General features: G+C 41.9%; 1 protein-coding gene across 6 annotated transcripts in view; it reads left to right on the forward strand.

The window, feature by feature from the left end:
- The window catches only part of DLG1 (discs large MAGUK scaffold protein 1), a 285,441-nt gene that overhangs the window by 152,221 nt on the left and 112,500 nt on the right, over positions 1 to 20,720 (forward strand). For all 6 annotated transcript variants that reach the window (XM_081085333.1, XM_081085338.1, XM_081085334.1 and 3 more), the window contains 4 exons: positions 7,766 to 7,816; positions 11,861 to 11,985; positions 13,817 to 13,986; positions 14,932 to 15,068. In XM_081085333.1, coding sequence (XP_080941459.1) covers positions 7,766 to 7,816; positions 11,861 to 11,985; positions 13,817 to 13,986; positions 14,932 to 15,068 — 483 coding nt within the window. The remainder of the gene's footprint in view (positions 1 to 7,765; positions 7,817 to 11,860; positions 11,986 to 13,816; positions 13,987 to 14,931; positions 15,069 to 20,720) is intronic.

Consider the following 20,720-nt stretch of genomic DNA (forward strand, 5'->3'; position numbering starts at 1 on the left):
ATTATAGAACCGAAACAAACCAGATACCTGCCTTCAGCAGCAGAGGCCTAAGAGCAGGAGCCTCAGAGCTAAAGCTGGCCAAGAATAAAATTTAAAAAAAAAAAAAAATGGAGCGGTAGGAGCTTCAGTTACCCAACAGCCTGAAAACAGCCCTCAGCCCCTCACCCAGACTGGCCAGGCACCCCAGTGGGGACCCCCACCCTGATCCAGGACACCCTTCAGGGAAAACCAGCCGGCCCCCACCCGTGCACCAGGCCTCTGTGCTATATAGTAAAAGGGTAATATGCCTCCCAGCACCGGGATCAGCGGAGCCACGAGGCCTCCCGGCACTGGGTTCAGCGTGACAGGAGTCAGCGCCCAAACCCCCTGATCAGCCCTGCTCTGTGTGTGACAGGGTGCGGCGCCCCAACACCCCCGCCCCCCCGACAGGCCCTGCTCTGTGTGTGATGGGGTAGAGCCATAACCTCCCCATCGGCCCTGCCCTGAGTGTGACAGTGGCGGCACCCCAGTCCCCTGATTGGCCCTGCTCTGTGGGTGATAGAGGGCAGCGCCCCAACCCCCTGAACCGCCCTGCTCTGTGTGTGACAGGGGGTGGTGCCCCAACTCCCCTATCGGCCCTACTCTGTGAGTGACGGGGGAGCTCCCCAACCCCCTGATGGGCCCTGCTCTGTGCGTGACAGGGGGCAGCACCCCAATCCCCTGGTTGGCCCTGCTCTGTGCTTGACAGGGTGGCACCCCAACCTCCCCATCGACCCTGCCTTGAGTGTGACAGGGGACGGTGCCCCAATCCCCCAATCGGCCCTACCCTGAGCGTGACTGAGGGTGGCATCGCAACCTCCCGATCCGTCCTGCTCTGTGCATGACAGGCGGTGGTGCCCCAACTCCCCAATCTGCCCTGCTCTGAGCCCGACCTGGGGCTGCACCTAGGGATTGGGCCTGCCCTCTGCCACCCGGGAGCAGGCCTCAGCCAGCAGGTTGTTATCTCCCGAGGGGTCCCAGACTGCGAGAGGGCACAGGCCGGTCTGAGGGACCCCCACTTCCCCCCCGGTTGCACAAATTTTTGTGCACCGGGCCTCTAGTATATATATAATAAACTTACTTAATTAGACCTGCTTTCTGATGTAGCTAAACTTTTTCCAGCCCAGTGAAGCACCCCAACTTCTCTTTTAGGTAATTGTCAGCAGCACAGCAATAAATACCAACTCAAAGCAGATTATTATTGTAGATGATGCAGGGAGAACAAAGGGTGAAATATTTAACTGCAACAGTGTTTGACCATATTCTGTGCAGTGAGAAAACCTGAAGTCATTTTCAAGGCCCAGCATTTCTTACTTCTTTTCAGTTGGGTCAAGTTTCTAAATCTCTATTTTCCGGCTAATGAAAAGAAAATAGGATTCCACCAAGTCTCCTATCTAGCTACTCCAGGACTTCTGTGAGAATCAAATGAAATGAGGCACAGGAAAACACTTCACAGACATTTGGTTAAAGTAAAAAATGTTTGCACCTGACTATTAAGCAAGTCGTGTTCCTGGGCTGAAGAAACTCCAAGGAGGCTAGTTGCTAGGGAGAAGAAGCCAGGTATTGCTACGTGATGTCATTACCCGGTGCCCACAGCGACCGTTTCCAGGCTGAGCTGGGCTGTGGGCCACATTTTGTGCCCTGGGGTCTCGGCAGCATTGGCTGTGATTTGGTGGGCTGTTGCTCCAGTGTGGTGGTGGGGCCTGTGTCCCACTTGGGGGAAACCAAGTGTTGCTTTGTCGGCGCCAGGTCTGCAGTGCAGTTGCTTTATAAATAGCCAGTGTGCATCATGGCATCTCCTGCATTGAGCGTCTGCCCCCTGGTGGTCAGTGTGTGTCATAGCAACCAGTTGGAAGGATACTTAGCATATTAGCCTTTTATTCATATGGATTCTTATGTCAGTACCATGTATTCTTGGTTACAGTAACTTTGTAGTAAGTTTTCAGATTAAAAGGCATAAGTCCTCCAATTTTTAACGTTTGTTTTGGCTATTTTGGTTTCTTTGCATTTCCATATGAATTTTAAGATTAGCTTATCAATTTCTGCACACATCAAAAAGGCAACTGGAAATCTGATAGGGATTGTGTAGAATCCCTAGGTAAATTTGGGGACTTTTGCCATCTTATCAATATTATGTCTTCCAATCCATTAACACAAAATATCTTTTTATTCATTTACATCTTTCATTTTGTTCAGTAATGTTTTATAATTTTCATTGTACTAGTGTTAACACTTCTTTTGTTCAATTTATTCCTAAGCATTTTCTTCTTTTAATTCTATTATAAATGGGATTGTTTTCTTTGTTGTATTTATGGATTTTTTTTTCCATTGCTTGATATGGCAGTATAATGGATTTTCAGATATTGATCTGTCCTAACTTACTGAACTCATTTATTAGTTCTAAGTTTTTTATGTGTGGATTCCTTTTGATTTTCAACATCAGGTCATGTCATCTTCAAATAGAGATGGTTTTACTTCTTTTTAGTCAAATGCCTTTTAATTATTTTTCTTGCCTAATTGCTTTGGCTATAACCTCCATTTTAATCTATATATATAAAACGCTAATATGCTAAGTATCCAACCATTCCACCAGTAGCTGTGACACACACTGACCACCAGGGGGCAGATGCTCAACATACAGGCATGGAAACATGGGGAAGAGATTAACCAAAGATCTTATATGCATACTAGAAGCCTGGTGCACGGATTCTGCCTGGCCTGCGGGGATCAGGCTAAAACCGGCTCTCCGACATCCCCTGAGGTGTTTCAGATTGCAAGAGGGCGCAGGCCCCACCTGGCCTCTGGTGTTTAATAAAAATGGCAAGAGCAAACATCCTTGTTTTGTTTCTGATCCTTGGGAGGAAGCTTTTAGTTTTTTACCATTATGTATGATGTATTATACTTAGTTTTAACTATTAATTGATATTATAATTTCATTGGCCTTGAGTTAATTTTCTCTTCATGCATTCCTGTTCTTTCCTTAAATAGTAAAACTGTTAAGGAAAAGCAGAATTAAAGACAGTTGGTTCCACTACAGTAATGAGACGGAAATGGTTTGTTGAAATCATTCCCTTCTGTTCCTTTGTCTTTATATTCCTTAAGACAGACTGCGAACAATGAATTAGGAAAATTTATTCAGTTTGACTTTGGTAGCTTTCTTACATACTAAAAGCTTCTGTTTCTTCATTTGTAGCATAATTGATAATAAAATCAAAATGGCTATTCATTATTTAAGAAAAATGTGTAAGTAAATTATTTGGGGGTTGATACCTTGTATTTAGTTAATTTTTCATTAGGAAGAACATTTTCTTCCCAGTACATTTTTATTTTTAGACTTTTACCTTGTGTTGGTATAGACTTTAGGGTTTTTAATTACCCAGGATTATGCATTAATATGAATTATGATTCATATAAATATTAATAGATAAAGTCTTGAATTTTAATATATTACTCTATAGTTAAGGTGTTACTAAATTGAATCAAAACAACAGGAAACAATTAGGCTTTTTAAAAAATCTTCTTTTGGCCCTGTATGGTTGGCTCATTGGTTAAAGCATCGGCCCTTGGACTGAAGGGTTGTGGGTTCAGTTCCCAGTCAAGGGTATGTACCTTTGTTGTAGGCTTAATTCCTGGCCCCGGACTGGGGTGTGTATGGGAGGCAGCCAATCGATATGACTCTCTCACATAAATCTCTCTCTCTCTTTCTATCCCCCTCTCCCCTATTCCCCTCTTCTTTCCCCTCCACTCTCTCAAAAAAGTAAATGGAAAAAATATCCTTGGGTGAGGATTTAAAAGAAAAGTCTTCTTTGAACAAGTGTTATACCAATTATGTAATAGGATTTGTCTGTACTGTTTGGATATATTAGTATAGCTTATTAGAAAATTAAAATCTTTGGGCCAAGGGGACTGAGTATATCTGTGTTATAAATTATCCTCTGCTTCCTTATGTCACTTATATACCTATAATTAAAGCAAATTATATTAAAAAGAAAAAATTATACAACTTAAAAGTTAGACAGTTACTTTTTTTTCTTGAGGAGAGGAGGGAGAGGGAAAGGAGAGAAGGAGGAGATCTAAACAATTACTTGTTAATTCAGTTCATTAAATTCCACCTATGAGTGAAATCATATTGTATTTGTCTTTCTCTGAATGGCTTATTTCACTTAGCATAATGTTCTCTAGGTCCATCCATGCTGTCACAAAGGGTAAAATTTTCTTCCTTTTTATAGCTGAACTAGAGGCTGGGTACATGAATTCATACACTGGTGGGGTCCCTCAGGGTGGCCTGCAGGGATTGGGCCCCAGCTCATGCCCACAGGCTTGCAGCCCCGTTTATGACCCCAGCCCCGCCTGGCACCCCGCTGTGGCCTGGCACCGCCCCCTCACCTGCTCCACCATTCGCCTGCAGGGTAATATATCGGGGCCGCCCCCCTCCCCTGCCTGGTTCCCTCAGCACCTAGGAGCCGGGTGGTGGCCCCACCCCTCACTGTCACCACTGGTCGCCATTGGTGGGGCGATTGGGCACCCGCTCACACCCACCTTGGCCTGGTGCCACCCTCTCACTTGCTCCACCATCCCACCGCTGTTCCACTCTCATGATATGGTATTAAACCAGCACCAAGGACATTTACTATGTATCTACCTTTTCAGAAGGCTTAATAGTGAAAATCTCAAATTCCTTAAAGTAGAATCATAAACTCACAGTACAAAAACTTTACATATTAACCCCAAAAGGCCATATAAGCACACTCACATGGAAATGTTTTCCAGAATAAAATTTCAAACTACTGTATTTAGAAATTAACAATAATAGAGCCCATTGTAATGATTTTGGGATTTTGCCAAAGCCATATGCTGAGGAAAATTTATTAACTTTAATGGACATTTTTAAAAATAGAGGAGAGTAATAGGCATTCAATTCAAGCAACTTTTTAAATAGTCTAAAGAAAGAATAAAGAATTAACAAAAGCAGAAAGTAATAGCATAAAATTTAATAGATTAATCAGTAATGTTAAAACTATTTCTTTGACAAAGACTGATAGACTTTTAGGAAGTCTGAGCAAGAAAAAATAAAAGTGATACAAATAACGTTTAGAATAAGAAAAGTGATATAGCTGCTATTATGGATTTTATTTTTACTCATAAAAATGACTTTCAGTCAAGTTGTCTGGAGATCCTTATGTGTAACCCTACTGCAGGATGGATGCATAGAAATCATAATTTATACATACACATGTGTGCATTTATAATATATAATCTCAAAACAAGAAAAAATCTCTTGTGAGGAAGAAGAGAAAGTAGTAAATGGGGTTTAATCCCTTACAACCATAAGAAATAAGAACCCCAAAATTAGTAGAGATGGGTTTCAAAAGTCCTCAAGAAAAAACTGCTAGCCCCTGAGTTAAACTTGGATTAAGGGTTGCTTTCTTATAATATTGTGAGGAAAGTAAAGTAGCTTGCATAATTTAATTATTCTGTCATTTCATTATTGTGTTCCTGTATAGCAAACTAACCAGAAACTTAGTGGCTTAAAAAACAACAGTTCATTATTGCTCATGATTTTCTGGGTTAACTGGATGGTTCTGTTTCACATGGTTTTGACTGGGACTTTTAACAAGGCTGGAAGATCCAAAATAGCCTCATTCACTTGGCTGCCAATTGGTGCTCGTTGCTGATTAGGAGTGCACCTTGGTGCTTTTGGTCAAGGGCTTTGATTCTCCTTTATTTGAATCTCCTCATAGGCTGAGCTTCCTCGCTTTATTTATTTATTTTTTAAATATATTTTATTGGTTTTTTACAGAGAGGAAGAGAGAGGGATAGAGAGTTAGAAACATTGATGAGAGAGAAACATCAATCAGCTGCCTCCTGCACACCCCCTATTTTGGATGTGCCCGCAACCCAGGTATATGCCCTTGACTGGAATTGAACCTGCGACCCTTCAGTCCGCAGGCTGATGCTCCATCCACTGAGCCAAACCAGTTAGGGCATCCTCATTTTATAGGTGCTGGGTTCTAACGCATTGTTCTAAGAGAAATGCAAACACTACAGAGCATCACATGAGCTAGCCTCAGAAACTACACAACATCATTTATGCCACGGCCTTTTTAAACAAAACTCTTCTAGGATCTGCCTAGATCCAGGGGGAGGGGAAATTGACAGCATCTCCTGATGATAGGATAGGTCAGTCACATTGGAAAAGAGCCTGTAGGATGGAAGGTTGTAGGAATCTAGAGAAATGCAGTTTATCACAATCCTTATTTGACTTATTAGAATTAGTACTTTTCCCAGACTTGTGTCACAAGAAATATTAAAGCAATGATTTGATTCCAAGGACAATTCACCCTTCACTTAGTGGCTCTTGTTGTGGGAATTACTTCTTCCAGGAAGGTATAAGGAATAAATTGGAAGGAATAAGAGAAAGTACTTGGTTTCTAAGATGTGAGCAAGAACTTGAATGGTAAATCAAATTTGGGCGTGAAATGTGTGACGGGAAGCACCAAAGTAACAGATGCAGAGGTGGGAACTTGCAGTATATATAAAGGAAAGAGCAAATCATTCACATTTGATGGTATGTAAAGCTCATGAAGAGGTGAGATATGTATGTGAAGACTGAAACTGTGTGATAGATTGGGGTCAGTTCATATGACCTTTGTATGAGTTTCTGAAAGTTCTAGAAGAAGTGTGTTATTAGACACTAGAGGCCCAGTGCCCATGCACCGGTGGGGTCCCTTGGCGTGGCCTGCGGGGATCGTACCTGAACCGGCAGTCCAATGCAGCCTGCCACTCCTGTTCCTGCTCCTGCTCCTGCTCATCCCGGCTCCGCTGCACCTGCCGCTTGGTAGGCTCACTGTCACTGCTGCGGTCTCCGGGCTGTGGTGACCAGCCATAAGCCCTGTATCTGGAGCCCGTTGGTCAGCTGAGCAGCGCTCCCGCTGTGGGAGCGCACTGACCAACAGGGGGCAGCTCCTGTATTGAGCGTCTGCCCCCAGTGGTCAGTGTGCATCATAGCTACTGGCTGGTTGAATGGTCAATCGGTTGCTTAGGCTTTTATATATATATAAATAGATGGGCTCCAAAAATATCTATCTGCATAAAGCAGAATAATTTGAGCAGTAGAACATACTAATCTAAGAGATTGGGTAGATTACATTGGCAATAGCCCTGAGGAGATTAACAAAGGCTTGAACCAAAGTAATAAAAAGGAGAGTAAAAGGTGATGGTTTTCAGGAAAACAAGTATTCAAATCAGTAAGAATTGGCAATTGATTAAGATGTGCAGAGAGCCCTGGCCAGCTTGGCACAGTGGATAGAGCGACAGCCTGCAGACTGAAGGTTCCTGGGTTTAATTCCAGTCAAGGGCATATGCCTGGTTGTGGCTTGATCCCCGTGGTGGGCATGCAGGAGGCAGCCGATCAATGATTCTCTCTCATCATTGATGTTTCTGTCTCTCTCTCCCTTTTCCTTCCTCTCTGAAATCAATGAAAATATATTAAAAAAAAATAAAAGGTGCAGAGAAAAGAGTCAGAATTCAATTAGCTGAATTCCATATTTGAAGATCATAATACCATGTCAACTCATTGTACTCTTCCATTCCTTAAAACATTTCCCTAAAATTTTTAAAATGAAACTGTTATTTTATTGCTGTCACATTTAACAGGTTTTTATTAATAAGTCATGCAAAAATTATGTTTTGCCATTTCAAATTTTATACTCTAAATTTCTGTGCTACTTCTTTTTCCCTCCATTAGGTTAATGGCACTGATGCAGATTTTGAATATGAAGAAATCACACTTGAAAGGGTAAAAACTATTAATTATCTTAAGTTTTTATGCATAAATCTGTTGCTTTAAAGAACTCTTTAAGTATACAGTACTGCTCTTTCATTATAGAATTCAAGGAAATAGATCTTCCAAAAAACAGAGCCATGTAATATTCATTTCTTTTATAAGTTCACATATAAAATTAGCCTTGGTATTTTCAGAACATGTTGCTTTTCTTTAATAACCTTTTTTAAAATTTTCCTGGACTCATTTTCACCTGCTGTTAACATCTTACGTTACTAGAATACATTTGTTTCAACTAACGAACCAGTATCGATACATTATTAACTAAAGTCTAGACTTTATTGGATTTTCTTAGTTTTGATGTTTTTCTCTTCCAGGATCTCATCCAGGATACCACATTACATTTATTTATCATGTTTCCTTTAGACTGACATTTCTCAGATTTTTTCCATTTTTAATTTAATTTTTAAATTTATTTTTTATATAATAAAATATTATTTATTTTAAGTAAGTATTTAGTACCCTGGTCATTGTATCAATATTCTTTCATAGCAAAATAATAACCATATTTCTAATTGACAAGACCCTATCGAAAACTTATGTACTCCCCTAGTCAGAAAATAACTTGGGGTATAATTCAGGTGTATAAATTTTCTTGCTATATTTTCCCCTTAAGGATATCAGCATTTAATTGATGCTTTATTTTAGTAAAACCACCCCGTGTGACTAGCATTTTGGAGAAATGAAGTGTTCCGTACAAGTAAATTTCCTGAGTAGCTGAGTATACAGGGTGGGGCAAAAGTAGATTTACAATTGTTCCTATGGAAAATAATACAACGATTAATGAGTAATTACAAGAATAAACTCTGTTTTGCATACTCCCAACTATAAACCTACTTTTACCCCACATAAGATGAAAATCCTAGATAATTGGATTTACTTATATTTGAAGCCAGAATAGACTCTGAGTGAAAATAGACCTTAAAAGAGTCCTTTACATGTATAATAGATATTTATTGCCTACTATCTGAATATGGATCTCCTATTCAAGTGAGGTAGATGACTGCTTAACTTTCAAGTAAGCATAGTATTAATGTATTGTACATATTTCAATGTGGTGTTCTGTTGTTGGGGTTTTTCCCAGCTTTATTGAGATAATTGACATAAAATTTTAACTTTTTATCTTACTCATTTTTCATTCTTTCCTAATGCCTTTTAAATTCCTTTATTTAGTCAGGACTGTACATTGTATTTTCACTGATTAAAGAACCAGAATATACTGGGAATTGGGAAAATGTTATTAAAGGGTACAAACTTGCAACTAGAAGATAAGTTCCTGAGATCTAATGCACAGCATAGTGATTATAGTAAACTAGAGGCCTGATGCACAAAAATTTGTGCACTTGGGTGGGAGGGGGATCCCTCAGCTCGGCCTGTGCCCTCTCGCAGTCTGGGACCCCTCGGAAGATAACGACCTGCTGGCTTAGGCCTGCTCCCAGGTGGCAGAGGGCAGGCCCAATCCCTAGGTGCAGCCCCTGGTCGGGCTCAGAGCAGGGCCGATTGGAGAGTTGGGGCGCCGCCCCCTGTCACACTCAAGGCAGGGTCGATGGGGAGGTTGCGGCGCCACCCCCTGTCACGCACAGAGCAGGGCCAATCAGTGGGTTGGGGCCCTTCCCCCTGTCACTCACAGAGCAGGGCCCATCAGGGGGGTTGGGGCTCTGTACCCTGTCACGCACAGAGCAGGGCCAATCAGGGGGTTGGGGCGCTGCCTCCTGTCACACACAGAATAGGGCCCATCAGGGGGTTGGGGCGCTGCCCTCTATCACCCACAGAGCAGGGCCGATCAGGGGTTTGGGGCACCGCCACTCTCACACTCAGGGCAGGGCCGATGGGGAGGTTATGGCTCTACCCCATCACACATAGAGCAGGGCCCATGGGGGGGGGGGTGGTTGGGGCGCCGCACCCTGTCACACACAGAGCCGCAGGGCGATCAGGGGGTTGGGGAGCTCCCCCCATCAGGCACAGAGCAGGGCTGAGCAGGGGGTTGGGGTGCCTTCCCCTGTCACGAACAGAGCAGGGCTGATAGGGAGGTTGTGGCCCCGACCCCTGTCACACACAGAGCCGCAGGGCGATCAGGGGGTTTGGGCGCTGCCTCCTGTCACGCTGATCCCAGTGCCGGGAGGCCTCGCGGCTCTGCTGATCCCGGTGCTGGGAGGCATATTACCCTTTTACTATATAGGATAGAGGCCTGGTGCACAGGTGGTTGCCGGCTGGTTTTCCCTGAAGGGTGTCCTGGATCAGGGTGGGGGTCCCCACTGGGGTGCCTGGCCAGCCTGGGTGAGGGGATGATGGCTCTTTGCAGCTGGTCACACATCCTTCAGGGTGGGGGTCCCCACTGGGGTGCCTGGCCAGCCTGGGTGAGGGGATGATGGCTGTTTGCAGCTGGTCACACCCCCTTCAGGGTGGGGGTCCCCACTGGGGTGCCTGGCCAGTCTGGGTGAGCGGCTGATGGCTGTTTTCAGGCTGGTGAGTGACTGAAGCTCCCAACTGCTCCTTTTTTTCTTTTTTTTTTTTCTTTTTTATTCTGGGCCAGCTTTAGCTTTGAGGCTTGGCTCCAGCTCCTAGGCCTCTACTGCTGAAAGTAGGTTTCTGGCCTTTGCTTACAATGTTGCGATCCTGCTGGCTGAAGCTCAGAGGACTAAAGCAGGTTTCTGGGGTTTTGTTTAGCTTCTATATTTGTTACATAGTTGCTTAGAGTTGCAGCTCAGAGGCCTGCAGCAGCAGGCGGGTAACATTGGAGTCCTCCGTCACTGAAGCAAGCAAGCCTCATGTTAGTTTCAAGCTGCCTGGCTGCCGGCTGCCATCTTGACTGGCAGTTAATTTGCATATCGCCCTGGTTAGCCAATGGGAAGAGTAGTGGTCATATGCCAATTACCATGTTTCTCTTTTATTAGATAGGATGATATTGTATTATGTACTTCAGAATTCCTGTGAGACTAGCTTTTAAACATTATCACCACAAAAAAATAAATAACTATGTGACATGATAGAGGTGTTGACTAAAGCTACAGTGGTAATTAATTTGCAATATATAAATGTATCAAATTAACACATTGTATACCTTAAACTTACACAGGTATATGTAAATTATATCTTATTAAGAAGAAAATAAAAAATGAATTTGAGTACTTGCATAACTTGATAAACTCACACAACCTATTGATACTATTGCTGAGATTCTAGTAACTCTTGAGGAGTTGAGACTGAAAAAAAAAATTTTTTTTTAAATAGAATTTTAGGGCACATCATAGTAGAATGACTGTGTAAGCTATTTAATACTAACAGTTAAATAATAGGTCCAGATATGTTTGCTTATTTGAATTGCTGAAAGCCAGAGTTGGAAAATTGCAAAATAAACATTTTTAAAATACCATTGCTTAGAATAATTGTCCTTAGAGACTTATAGCAGTAAAACCCGTTTTTCAAAGAAAATATTCAGAAATCCTATATGTAAAACAAGCAAAAAGTAGCACTGCTTTGACAAATTGATGAAATAAGCTGATGGCAAAGTTAGCAGAAGCAAAGCTCCACCCCCTACCACTTTCTTAAAAGACTAAAATTATATATTAGTTTTACCTACTCATAAATAATAGCAACAAAAAGAGCAATCTCAGTGTTTTTCTCTTAGAGACATTTGCCTTACCCAACATATGCGAGGTACAGTCTAAAAGAAAAGATCTAGTAGTGATACCTTTGCAGAAAGGTGATTAATCCAAGGACAAATTGTAAATACTTATAAAGAAAAAACCATAGACTAGACTCCAAAAGTGTACTCAGTACCTGTTCTTCAATCTCACCTACTCAGCAATAATGCCTCTGAGTTCTTCATAGAGAGAAAAGGCTTTCCTTGTATTTTTTAATTTAGAATATTCATATTCCCTGTACAGGTACTTTATGAGTTTGTTCCCTGTGTTAGTACAGTTTCTAGGCCCTATAATGACAGAAACCTATCAATAACGACAATTATTATTCACTGATTTTTTTTCTCTCTATCCCTAGGGAAATTCAGGGCTTGGCTTCAGCATTGCAGGAGGTACGGACAACCCACACATTGGAGATGACTCAAGTATTTTCATTACCAAAATTATTGCAGGGGGAGCAGCTGCCCAAGATGGAAGATTGCGGTATGTTTTGCACTTTATGTTAAGATACTGAATCCACTTTGTGTATTTTTCTGTAGGCAGACCGAACAAGGCATAAACACAAAAAGAAACACTATCACAATAATAATGAGTGAATGAGATAATTGTGCTCTAAGCATTGTTTCTTCTCTCATTTAGGAATTTAATTTTGTCTTTCTATTTTCAAATAAATTCACAAAATTTTTTATATTTTCTGGGTATGAAACATGTATAAACTTATTTAAGATACAGGGATCAGATATCTCTGAGTTTGTATTTCCTACCACAAAGAATAAAGATTATGTAAATTTATATATATTTTATTAATTGAATAGATGAAAATAACAGTTATTTAAACTCTTGTTTAAATTTAGTGTTCCATTTCAGAAGGTATCTTTAGCATACCTAGTTGTTTCCTTAGGCCATAGATTATGGAAATTTTATTCACTTGTTGATGATATATATATATATATATAGTGGCAGTTTTAGGGTAAGGAATTTACATGGTCTGTAAAAAAATCTTATTTTAAGGTTATTGGTACCTTATGCCATTCTTCAGTTTCTAAGCTTCTCACTGGACATGGCAGGTGGTATATTAACTTAATTCTATTAAATATGAAATAAATAATTTGACCATTCATATAAATGTAGACATTTATTTCCTGATTATGTTACTGACCTTTTATTTGTGTTTCTGATATGTGAAAATTAATATGTCCCATTTGTTTCACTAAGGAAACATACCTATAGTATTAACTCTAAGGTATCATTGTCTTTGGATTTAGCATTTATTTTCTCTAAATATTTTTAATTTTATTGTTTAAAGTATTCAGATAATAGAACATATGTCTCCTTTTTTTTATTCCCCCCATTGACCTTCCCCCGGCCTTCCCTACCCCCCAGCACATACCCTCACCCCACCCCCTCAGTGTCTCATGTCCATTGGTTATCTTTTCTCTAAATATTAAAGTTAATTGGATATAGAATCTTATCAGGATCAATTATTAATATTTTAATTATGTTTTATTTCCCCTTTCCCACCCAACTTCAAATGACCATCTTCCTCTTCTCTCCCAACCCCCAAAATGAGACGAGAGCTAGGGCAAAAAATTAGAACTAGGAATGAATCAGACTTTAAAAAAAGACTTTGTTATTAAGTTATTTACATTATAACCTTTTAATTAATATACTAAATAGTATATAACCTTGAACTTTTATAAATCTCAACAAATAACTTTATTTTTTAAAAATCTAGTATCTAAGTTGGAAAAGGCAATCAAAAAATATTTTGGGATAAATCTCTGTTTTGTCACTTACTAGCTCTGTGACCTTAAGCTAGATATTTATTCTGAGCCTCAGTTTTTTTATCTTTGAATGACATCCCTGTTGGTCATTATCTGAGTGGCCTTGGGAAAATTATTTAAACTCTTTTGCCTTAGTATCTTCTGTAAATTAATGATATAAATATGTACCTAATAAGGGTTAAATTAAGCACTAAAAGAAGTAGTTGGCATGTGGTTAATGCTAAATAAATATTTGCTATTTTTCTAAAGTGTTAAGCCTACACATAATAAGCATACAAATTGCAGTTGTTATTTTTCAATTTTTTTGTATAATCTATTATTTCTACTGTTTCTTTTGTTGGCCATTGGGAAATGTTTGTATTTATTAATATGAGTATTTGATACATTGTAATTAAACATGCAGTTTCTTCACTTATATTTTCTCTAGTAAATAATTCTCTTTACCTTAAAAATGAAAAGGCCAACAGAAAATTGGCACAATGAAAAATTGATATTTAAATTTGTAATACTTAATTTTTATTTTTCCTCAGGGTCAATGACTGTATATTGCGAGTAAATGAAGTAGATGTTCGTGATGTAACACATAGCAAAGCAGTTGAAGCTTTGAAAGAAGCCGGGTCTATCGTACGCTTGTATGTTAAAAGACGGAAACCAGTATCAGAAAAAATAATGGAAATAAAGCTCATTAAAGGTCCTAAAGGTATACATAAATCACACTAAGACTAAGTAAGGTATCTTTGAATTAAGTATAACTACGAAGTTATTTATGACACATTCTAAGATTAACAATACTGGGAACGTACAGAATTTACCTGAATTTTTAGAATTTCTACTATTTCTACTGATTTTTGTCTTAAGTAGACTTCTACTTAAATACTTTAAAGTAATGTATAGTGTGGATATTAACTTGTAATCTTTAATCCATAGTATGTTAAATGCAAGTACAAAGACTTAAGTTAAAAGAAGAAAATATGAATATATCATTAGCAGTTTATCTGCAATGAGGACTATTAAGATTTGATTTCTGAATTTTGAAAACATGGATGGAATTAAGGATAAATAGAAATATTGATTCTAATTTGTGATTCATGGAAGAGGTGGTACTCCAATGAACAAAATAAGGAATAGAGAGCTACAAATTTGTTTGGTACTAAGCTGTGAGATTTATGAGTTCCATAAATGCATTATTTAAAATTAATTCGTAGAATATTGGGAAAATATTCACATTTCTGAAGCTTATTCTGCCCATCACCAGCAGACAATTTTATTATTTTTTTCTTAATTGTTTTAATCTCCTGAAGGAATTAAAAGTGTTAGTAAGAAGCAGTTAAGTTCGAAACAAAAGTGAAACATAATTTTACAATGTCTCTTTGAACTAACCAACTAATTCATTTACAAAAAGACTTTAAGACAAAACCTGGGAGGGGGAGACAGAGGAACTTATTTGTAACAGGAGCACTTATAATTACAGTTGTCCCTTGATTGAGAACAAATATTTAGGAATTTAAAAGTAGGTAAATAAATTATTTTCTATTTTAAAAACATAGTGTGAAATTATCACCTTCTGTTTTCCATCCATTTCTTTCTGGACTTTAGTTCACATTATTGATGAGATTCTAAAACTAGTGTTTGGTTTTCCAAACAGGTCTTGGGTTCAGCATTGCTGGAGGTGTTGGAAATCAACATATTCCTGGGGATAATAGCATCTATGTAACCAAAATAATTGAAGGAGGTGCAGCACATAAGGATGGTAAACTTCAGATTGGAGATAAACTTTTAGCAGTAAGTATAAGAAATGTTTTGAAAATTATTTTGATTATGTCTTTTTTTTTTCTGACAGACTCTGGAATTTCAACATGCCAAAAATGTTTCAATGATTTAAATGAATGCATACTAGCCTTACTTTAATCAAAACCTGCAAATGATTCTTGGTATTATCTTTGTTTTTTATTTCAATTTCCTCTACCAGCTCCCCTGCCCTTTTTCTTTTATTTTTCCTTCTATTTTTTGTTGATGGGTTAGGGGCTTGGATTTACAGAATTGTTTAATCATAGCTCTTAGGTTCATAACACAATGTCATTCTTTGTTCAGATGTGACTTATTTATTTAGTTTTATACTTAAGTTAATTGATTGTTTTATTTATAATGAAAACTGCTAAGTCCTTACACAACCCAACAATTTGTTATTCCTTTGCATTTTTTTTCTTATTTTTGTCCTTTTTATTGAATTTATTGGGGGGACACTGGTTAACAAAATTATACCAATTCCACATACACAAGCCTACAACACATCTGTACACTGTATTGTGTGTTCATCACCCCAAGTCAAGTCTCTGTTCATCGCCATTTATCCCCCTCTATACCCTCCTCTACCTTCCTCTACTACCCCTCCCCACCAGCAATCACCACTTTGCATTTTAAAAATTGTTTAATCATATATATATATATGTGTGTGTGTGTGTGTATCTCCTATCTAATAAAAGAGAAACATGGTAATTAGCCATACGTCCGCTACCCTTCCCATTGGCTAATCAGGGTGATATGCAAATTAACTGCCAGCCAAGATGGCGGCCGGCAGCCAGGCAGCTTGAAGCATACATGAGGTTTGCTTGCTCCAGTGACGGAGCACTCCAACATTCCCCGCCTGCCGCTGCCGGCCTCAGAGCTTGAAGTTTGAAACATTGTTACAAATATAGAAGCTAAACAAAACCCCAGAAACCTGATTTCAGCCAGCCGGGATCTCAGAGCTGGAGTTGAAACAGTGTTTTGATTATAGAACCCAAACAAACCAGATACCTGCTTTCAGTAGCTGAGGCCTAAGAGCTGGAGCCAAGCCTCAGAGCTAAAGCTGGCCCAGAATAAAATAAAAAAAAAGAAAAAAAGGAGCGGTTGGGAGCTTCAGTCACTCGCCAGCCTGAAAACAGCCCTCAGCCCCTCACCCAGACTGGCCAGGCACCCCAGTGGGGACCCCCACCCTGAAGGGGGTGTGACCAGCTGCAAACAGCCATCATCCCCTCACCCAGGCTGGCCAGGCACCCAAGCGGGAACCCCACCCTGATCCAGGACACCCTTCAGGGAAAATCAGCCGGCCCCCACCCGTGTACCAGGCCTCTATCCTATATAGTAAAAGGGTAATATGCCTCCCAGCACCGGGATCAGCAGAGCCATGAGGCCTCCCGGCACCGGGATCAGTGTGACAGGGGGCAGTGCCCAAACCCCCTGATCACCCTGTGGCTCTGTGTGTGACAGGGGTCGGGGCCACAACCTCCCTATCAGCCCTGCTCTGTTCGTGACAGGGGAAGGCGCCCCAACCCCCTGATCGGCCCTGCTCTGTGCATGATAGGGGGGAGCTCCTCAACCCCCTCATCGCCCTGCGGCTCTGTGTGTGACAGGGTGCGGTGCCCCAACCCCCTGATCGGCCCTGCTCTGTGTGTGACAGGGTGCGGCGCCCCAACCCCCCCTCCCCCCAACCCACGGGCCCTGCTCTGTGTGTGACAGGGTAGAGCCATAACCTCCCCATCGGCCCTGCTCTGAGTGTGACAGTGGCGGTGCCCCAAACCCCGGATCGGCCCTGCTCTGTGTGTGACAGGGTGCGGTGCCCCAACCCCCTGATCGGCCCTGCTCTGTGTGTGACAGGGTGCGGCGCCCCAACCCCCCCTCCCCCCAACCCACGGGCCCTGCTCTGTGTGTGACAGGGTAGAGCCATACCTCCCCATCGGCCCTGCCCTGAGTGTGACAGTGGCGGTGTCCCAAACCCCTGATCGGCCCTGCTCTGTGTGTGACAGGGGTCGGTGCCCCAACTTCCCTATCGGCCCTACTCTGTGAGTGACAGGGGGGAGCTCCTCAACCCCCTGATGGGCCCTGCTCTGTGCGTGACATGGGGGAGCTCCCCAACCCCCTGATCGACCCTGCTCTGTGCGTGACAGGGTACAGAGCCCCAACCCCCCTGATGGGCTCTGCTCTGTGAGTGACAGGGGTCAGCGCCCCAACCCCCTGATTGGCCCTGCTCTGTGCGTGACAGGGGGTGGCGCCGCAACCTCCCCATCAACCCTGCCTTGAGTGTGACAGGGGGCGGTGCCCCAACCCCCCAATCGGCCCTACCTTGAGCGTGACTGAGGGTGGCATCGCAACCTCCCGATCCGCCCTGCTCTGTGCATGACAGGGGGCGGCGCCCCATCTCCCCAATCGGCCCTGCTCTGAGCCCAACCAGGGGCTGTACCTAGGGATTGGGCCTGCCCTCTGCTACCCGGGAGCAGGCCTAAGCCAGCAGGTTGTTATCTCCCGAGGGGTCCCAGACTGCGAGAGGGCACAGGCCGGTCTGAGGGACCCCCCCCCCCCCAGTGCACAAATTTTTGTGCACTGGGCCTCTAGTGTGTGTGTGTATATATATATATATATATATATATATATATATATATATATATATATTTTAGAGGCCCAATGCACAAAATTCATGTAGGGTGGGTTGGATGGTGTCCTTCCAGCAGTCAGACATCCCTCATAACCTGGGACCACTGGCTCCTAACTGCTCACCTATCTGCCTGCCTGGTCGCTCCTAACTGCCCTCCCTGCTGACCTTGTCGCCCCTAACTGCCCTCCCCAGTCAGCCTGGTCACCCCTAACCTTCTCTGCCTTGGCCCCTGCCACCGTGGCTTTTTCTGGAAGGATGTCCAGGTGATGTCTAGTCTAATTAGTACATTACCCTGTTATTAGTATAGATAAGTATTTGTCATATTATTCTCTATTTTTCTATATGTATTTAAAATTCTCCAGAATATTTTAAGCGAATAAAAAAATGGTCAAATTGCAGAAAAATAAAAGTTTTTAAATACAACCTGGTAGGCCTGAAAACAACATTTGTGTAAAAGGGCATAAGTTGCAGTCGGCAACAAAACTTGTTGTTAGGATTGCTTGGTTAATATTCTTTTGTTGGAAAGGCATGGTTTGGACAGAGGAGAAAAGGAAACCAGCCCAATAAAAGGGAATGTCTGATTGGGCCATTGCCGCAGCAGAGAGGGGCAGGTGCGGCAAAGGTTCAGGCTGTCCCACAGGCAAGGATGTCTGTGTGTATGGAACACCAAAGGACACCAGTCACACCTGAAACACAATTTGCTAACACTCACAATTGCAGAGCTCAGGAAGAATCACTGCTTTTAATACTATTATTTCCCTGACATATAAAATATACATACATATATGTAAACATGCCCTCTTCTGAGCTTCCCCTGCCCTCCACTTAATATTTGGCTATGGCCTTCTTTTCATGTCAACAAACTGTATGTACAGACATAATTTTTAGTGGCCACAATGTTATCCCTGACTGTTTGACATTACTGTGGTTTACTTCACTAACCCTTTATGGTGGGGCCTGTTGTTTCCGGTTTCCCCTGGCATCAACAACTACAGTAAACATAGTTGCTTATTTGACTGTTTACTTAGGATACATTCATAGACATGAATTCCTGGCCCAAAGCTAATTCACTTGAGTTTTGATCCACATTTCTAAATTGACTTTCCATAAAGTGCTACTGTTTGTTTAGTCCATTGGTTTTAAATCAGATTACACTCCCACAAATGGGTTAAGAGAAAACTGTTAAATGCGCCTTGGGCAAATCGCAAACTCTTGCTGAACTAGAGCGACCTCCTGGCACGGGACTTGGAGGATCTGGGCTGGAGGGTGAAGTCCAGGGAAGCCAGGTGGTGAGGTGGAGGGCCCTGTGTGGGTGCGGGTATGTGAGTGTGTGTTGCTTGGGTCCACACTCATGCACACACCCACACACCCTCACTCCCGCTCTGCACCCTTGGCCGCCAGGAACCTCCGTGGAGCTTGCCCTGAGCTCGGATGCATTTAGTCCCAGCACCAAACAAGTCTGAGAAGGTTTCCCCAGACTGACTCCCACTGCATCGACAGGAGGTGAGACCAGGAGGATCCGGGCTGGAGGGTGAAGTGCAGGGAGGCACAGGTGGCGCAGCCGAGGGCCCTGTGTGGATGCGGGTGTGTGAGTGTGTGTCGCTCTGGTCCATGCTCATGCACACACCCACATGCCCGCACCCTGCTCTGCACACTCGGCCACCAGGAACCTCGTGGAGTTCAGCCCGCTCGCTAGTCCCCTCCCACTTGGTCAAGCCTTCATTGGTTGCGGACCCTGGCTCTTTATATAAATAGATGTGTGTGTGTGTGTGTGTGTGTGTGTGTGTGTGTGTGTATGTATATGTATATACATATGTATATGTTTAAATATTTCATTCAGTATTTGTTTTGAAAAATTTTTTAAGGCTGTTATGCTATATGTAGTCTTTTAATACATTTTTTCACTAAATATTGTTTTACTAAGACAGTGATGGGGAACCTTTTGAGCTCGGTGTGTCGGCATTTTGAAAAACCCTAACTTAACTCTGGTGCCGTGTCACATATAGAAATTTTTTGATTTTTGCAACCATAGTAAAACAAAGATGTATATTTTTGGTATTTATTTTATATTTTTAAATGCCATTTAACAAAGAAAAATCAACCCAAAAAAATGAGTTCGCGTGTCACCTCTGACACACGTGTCATAGGTTCGCCATCACTGTACTAAGACTTATCCATATTGTTGTCTAGAGCTGAAATTTGTCCATTTTACCTCTAAATAATAGTCTATTCTGGGACTATACAACAGTTTATTTATCTAATCTTCATCAATAACTGTCTTAGCCTATGCACGTTCCCTAGAAAAGCAAAACCTAAAACAGAGCTCCTATACTAAGTATGTGTAATGAGGTGGTGGAATCGCAGCAAAGCTAGAGTGAGTGAAAATAAAAAGTGAGGCAGAGAATGAGGGAAAGCTTATACCAGATACTATGTTTCTGAGCTGGCTATAATTTCGTAAGAAAATGTAGTTGATGGCTTATCATGTAGGACAGTCTTCCAGGCAGGTCATGTGGAACCAGCCATCAGGGAAAAGGAAGGATTTCTCTGCTAGCCTTTTTAGTCCTCTGTCTCCTGTTAATTAGTCCATGCCCATGGGAGTTTATTTTTGGACTGTGTTACCAAATCCTCTGGGCAAATTCTAGGGAAGCCAGCTTACTCACTCTGTGGCACAGCACTTCCCCTGAACTCAGAAATGGTGGGAAAAGCTAGGTAGAGCCTTAGTAGTCTAAGCAAGTCAAATATGGGCTTCTGATGTGTTACAGCTCCTACTATGTGGAACACATCAACCATGCCCAAGCCCAGTCCTTACTGCAGAAGAGGTTGAAAGAGCTGGTAATGAATCGTAGGAGGCAAGGTGAGAGGAGAAGTAGCCAGGAGTCCACTAAGCAATCAGCCAAACCCTAGTGGGCAAGTAGACTGAAGTGAACCTGAAAAGACACATATATAGTGGTGAACTGGGTTATTTCTTTTCTTTTTCTTTCTTTCTTTTTTGTACTATGAATAATTCTGCTAGGAAGACCTTT

The sequence above is a fragment of the Myotis nattereri genome, assembly GCF_964212035.1.
Source record: "Myotis nattereri genome assembly, chromosome: 3".
In the NCBI taxonomy this organism is placed as follows: domain Eukaryota; kingdom Metazoa; phylum Chordata; class Mammalia; order Chiroptera; family Vespertilionidae; genus Myotis; species Myotis nattereri.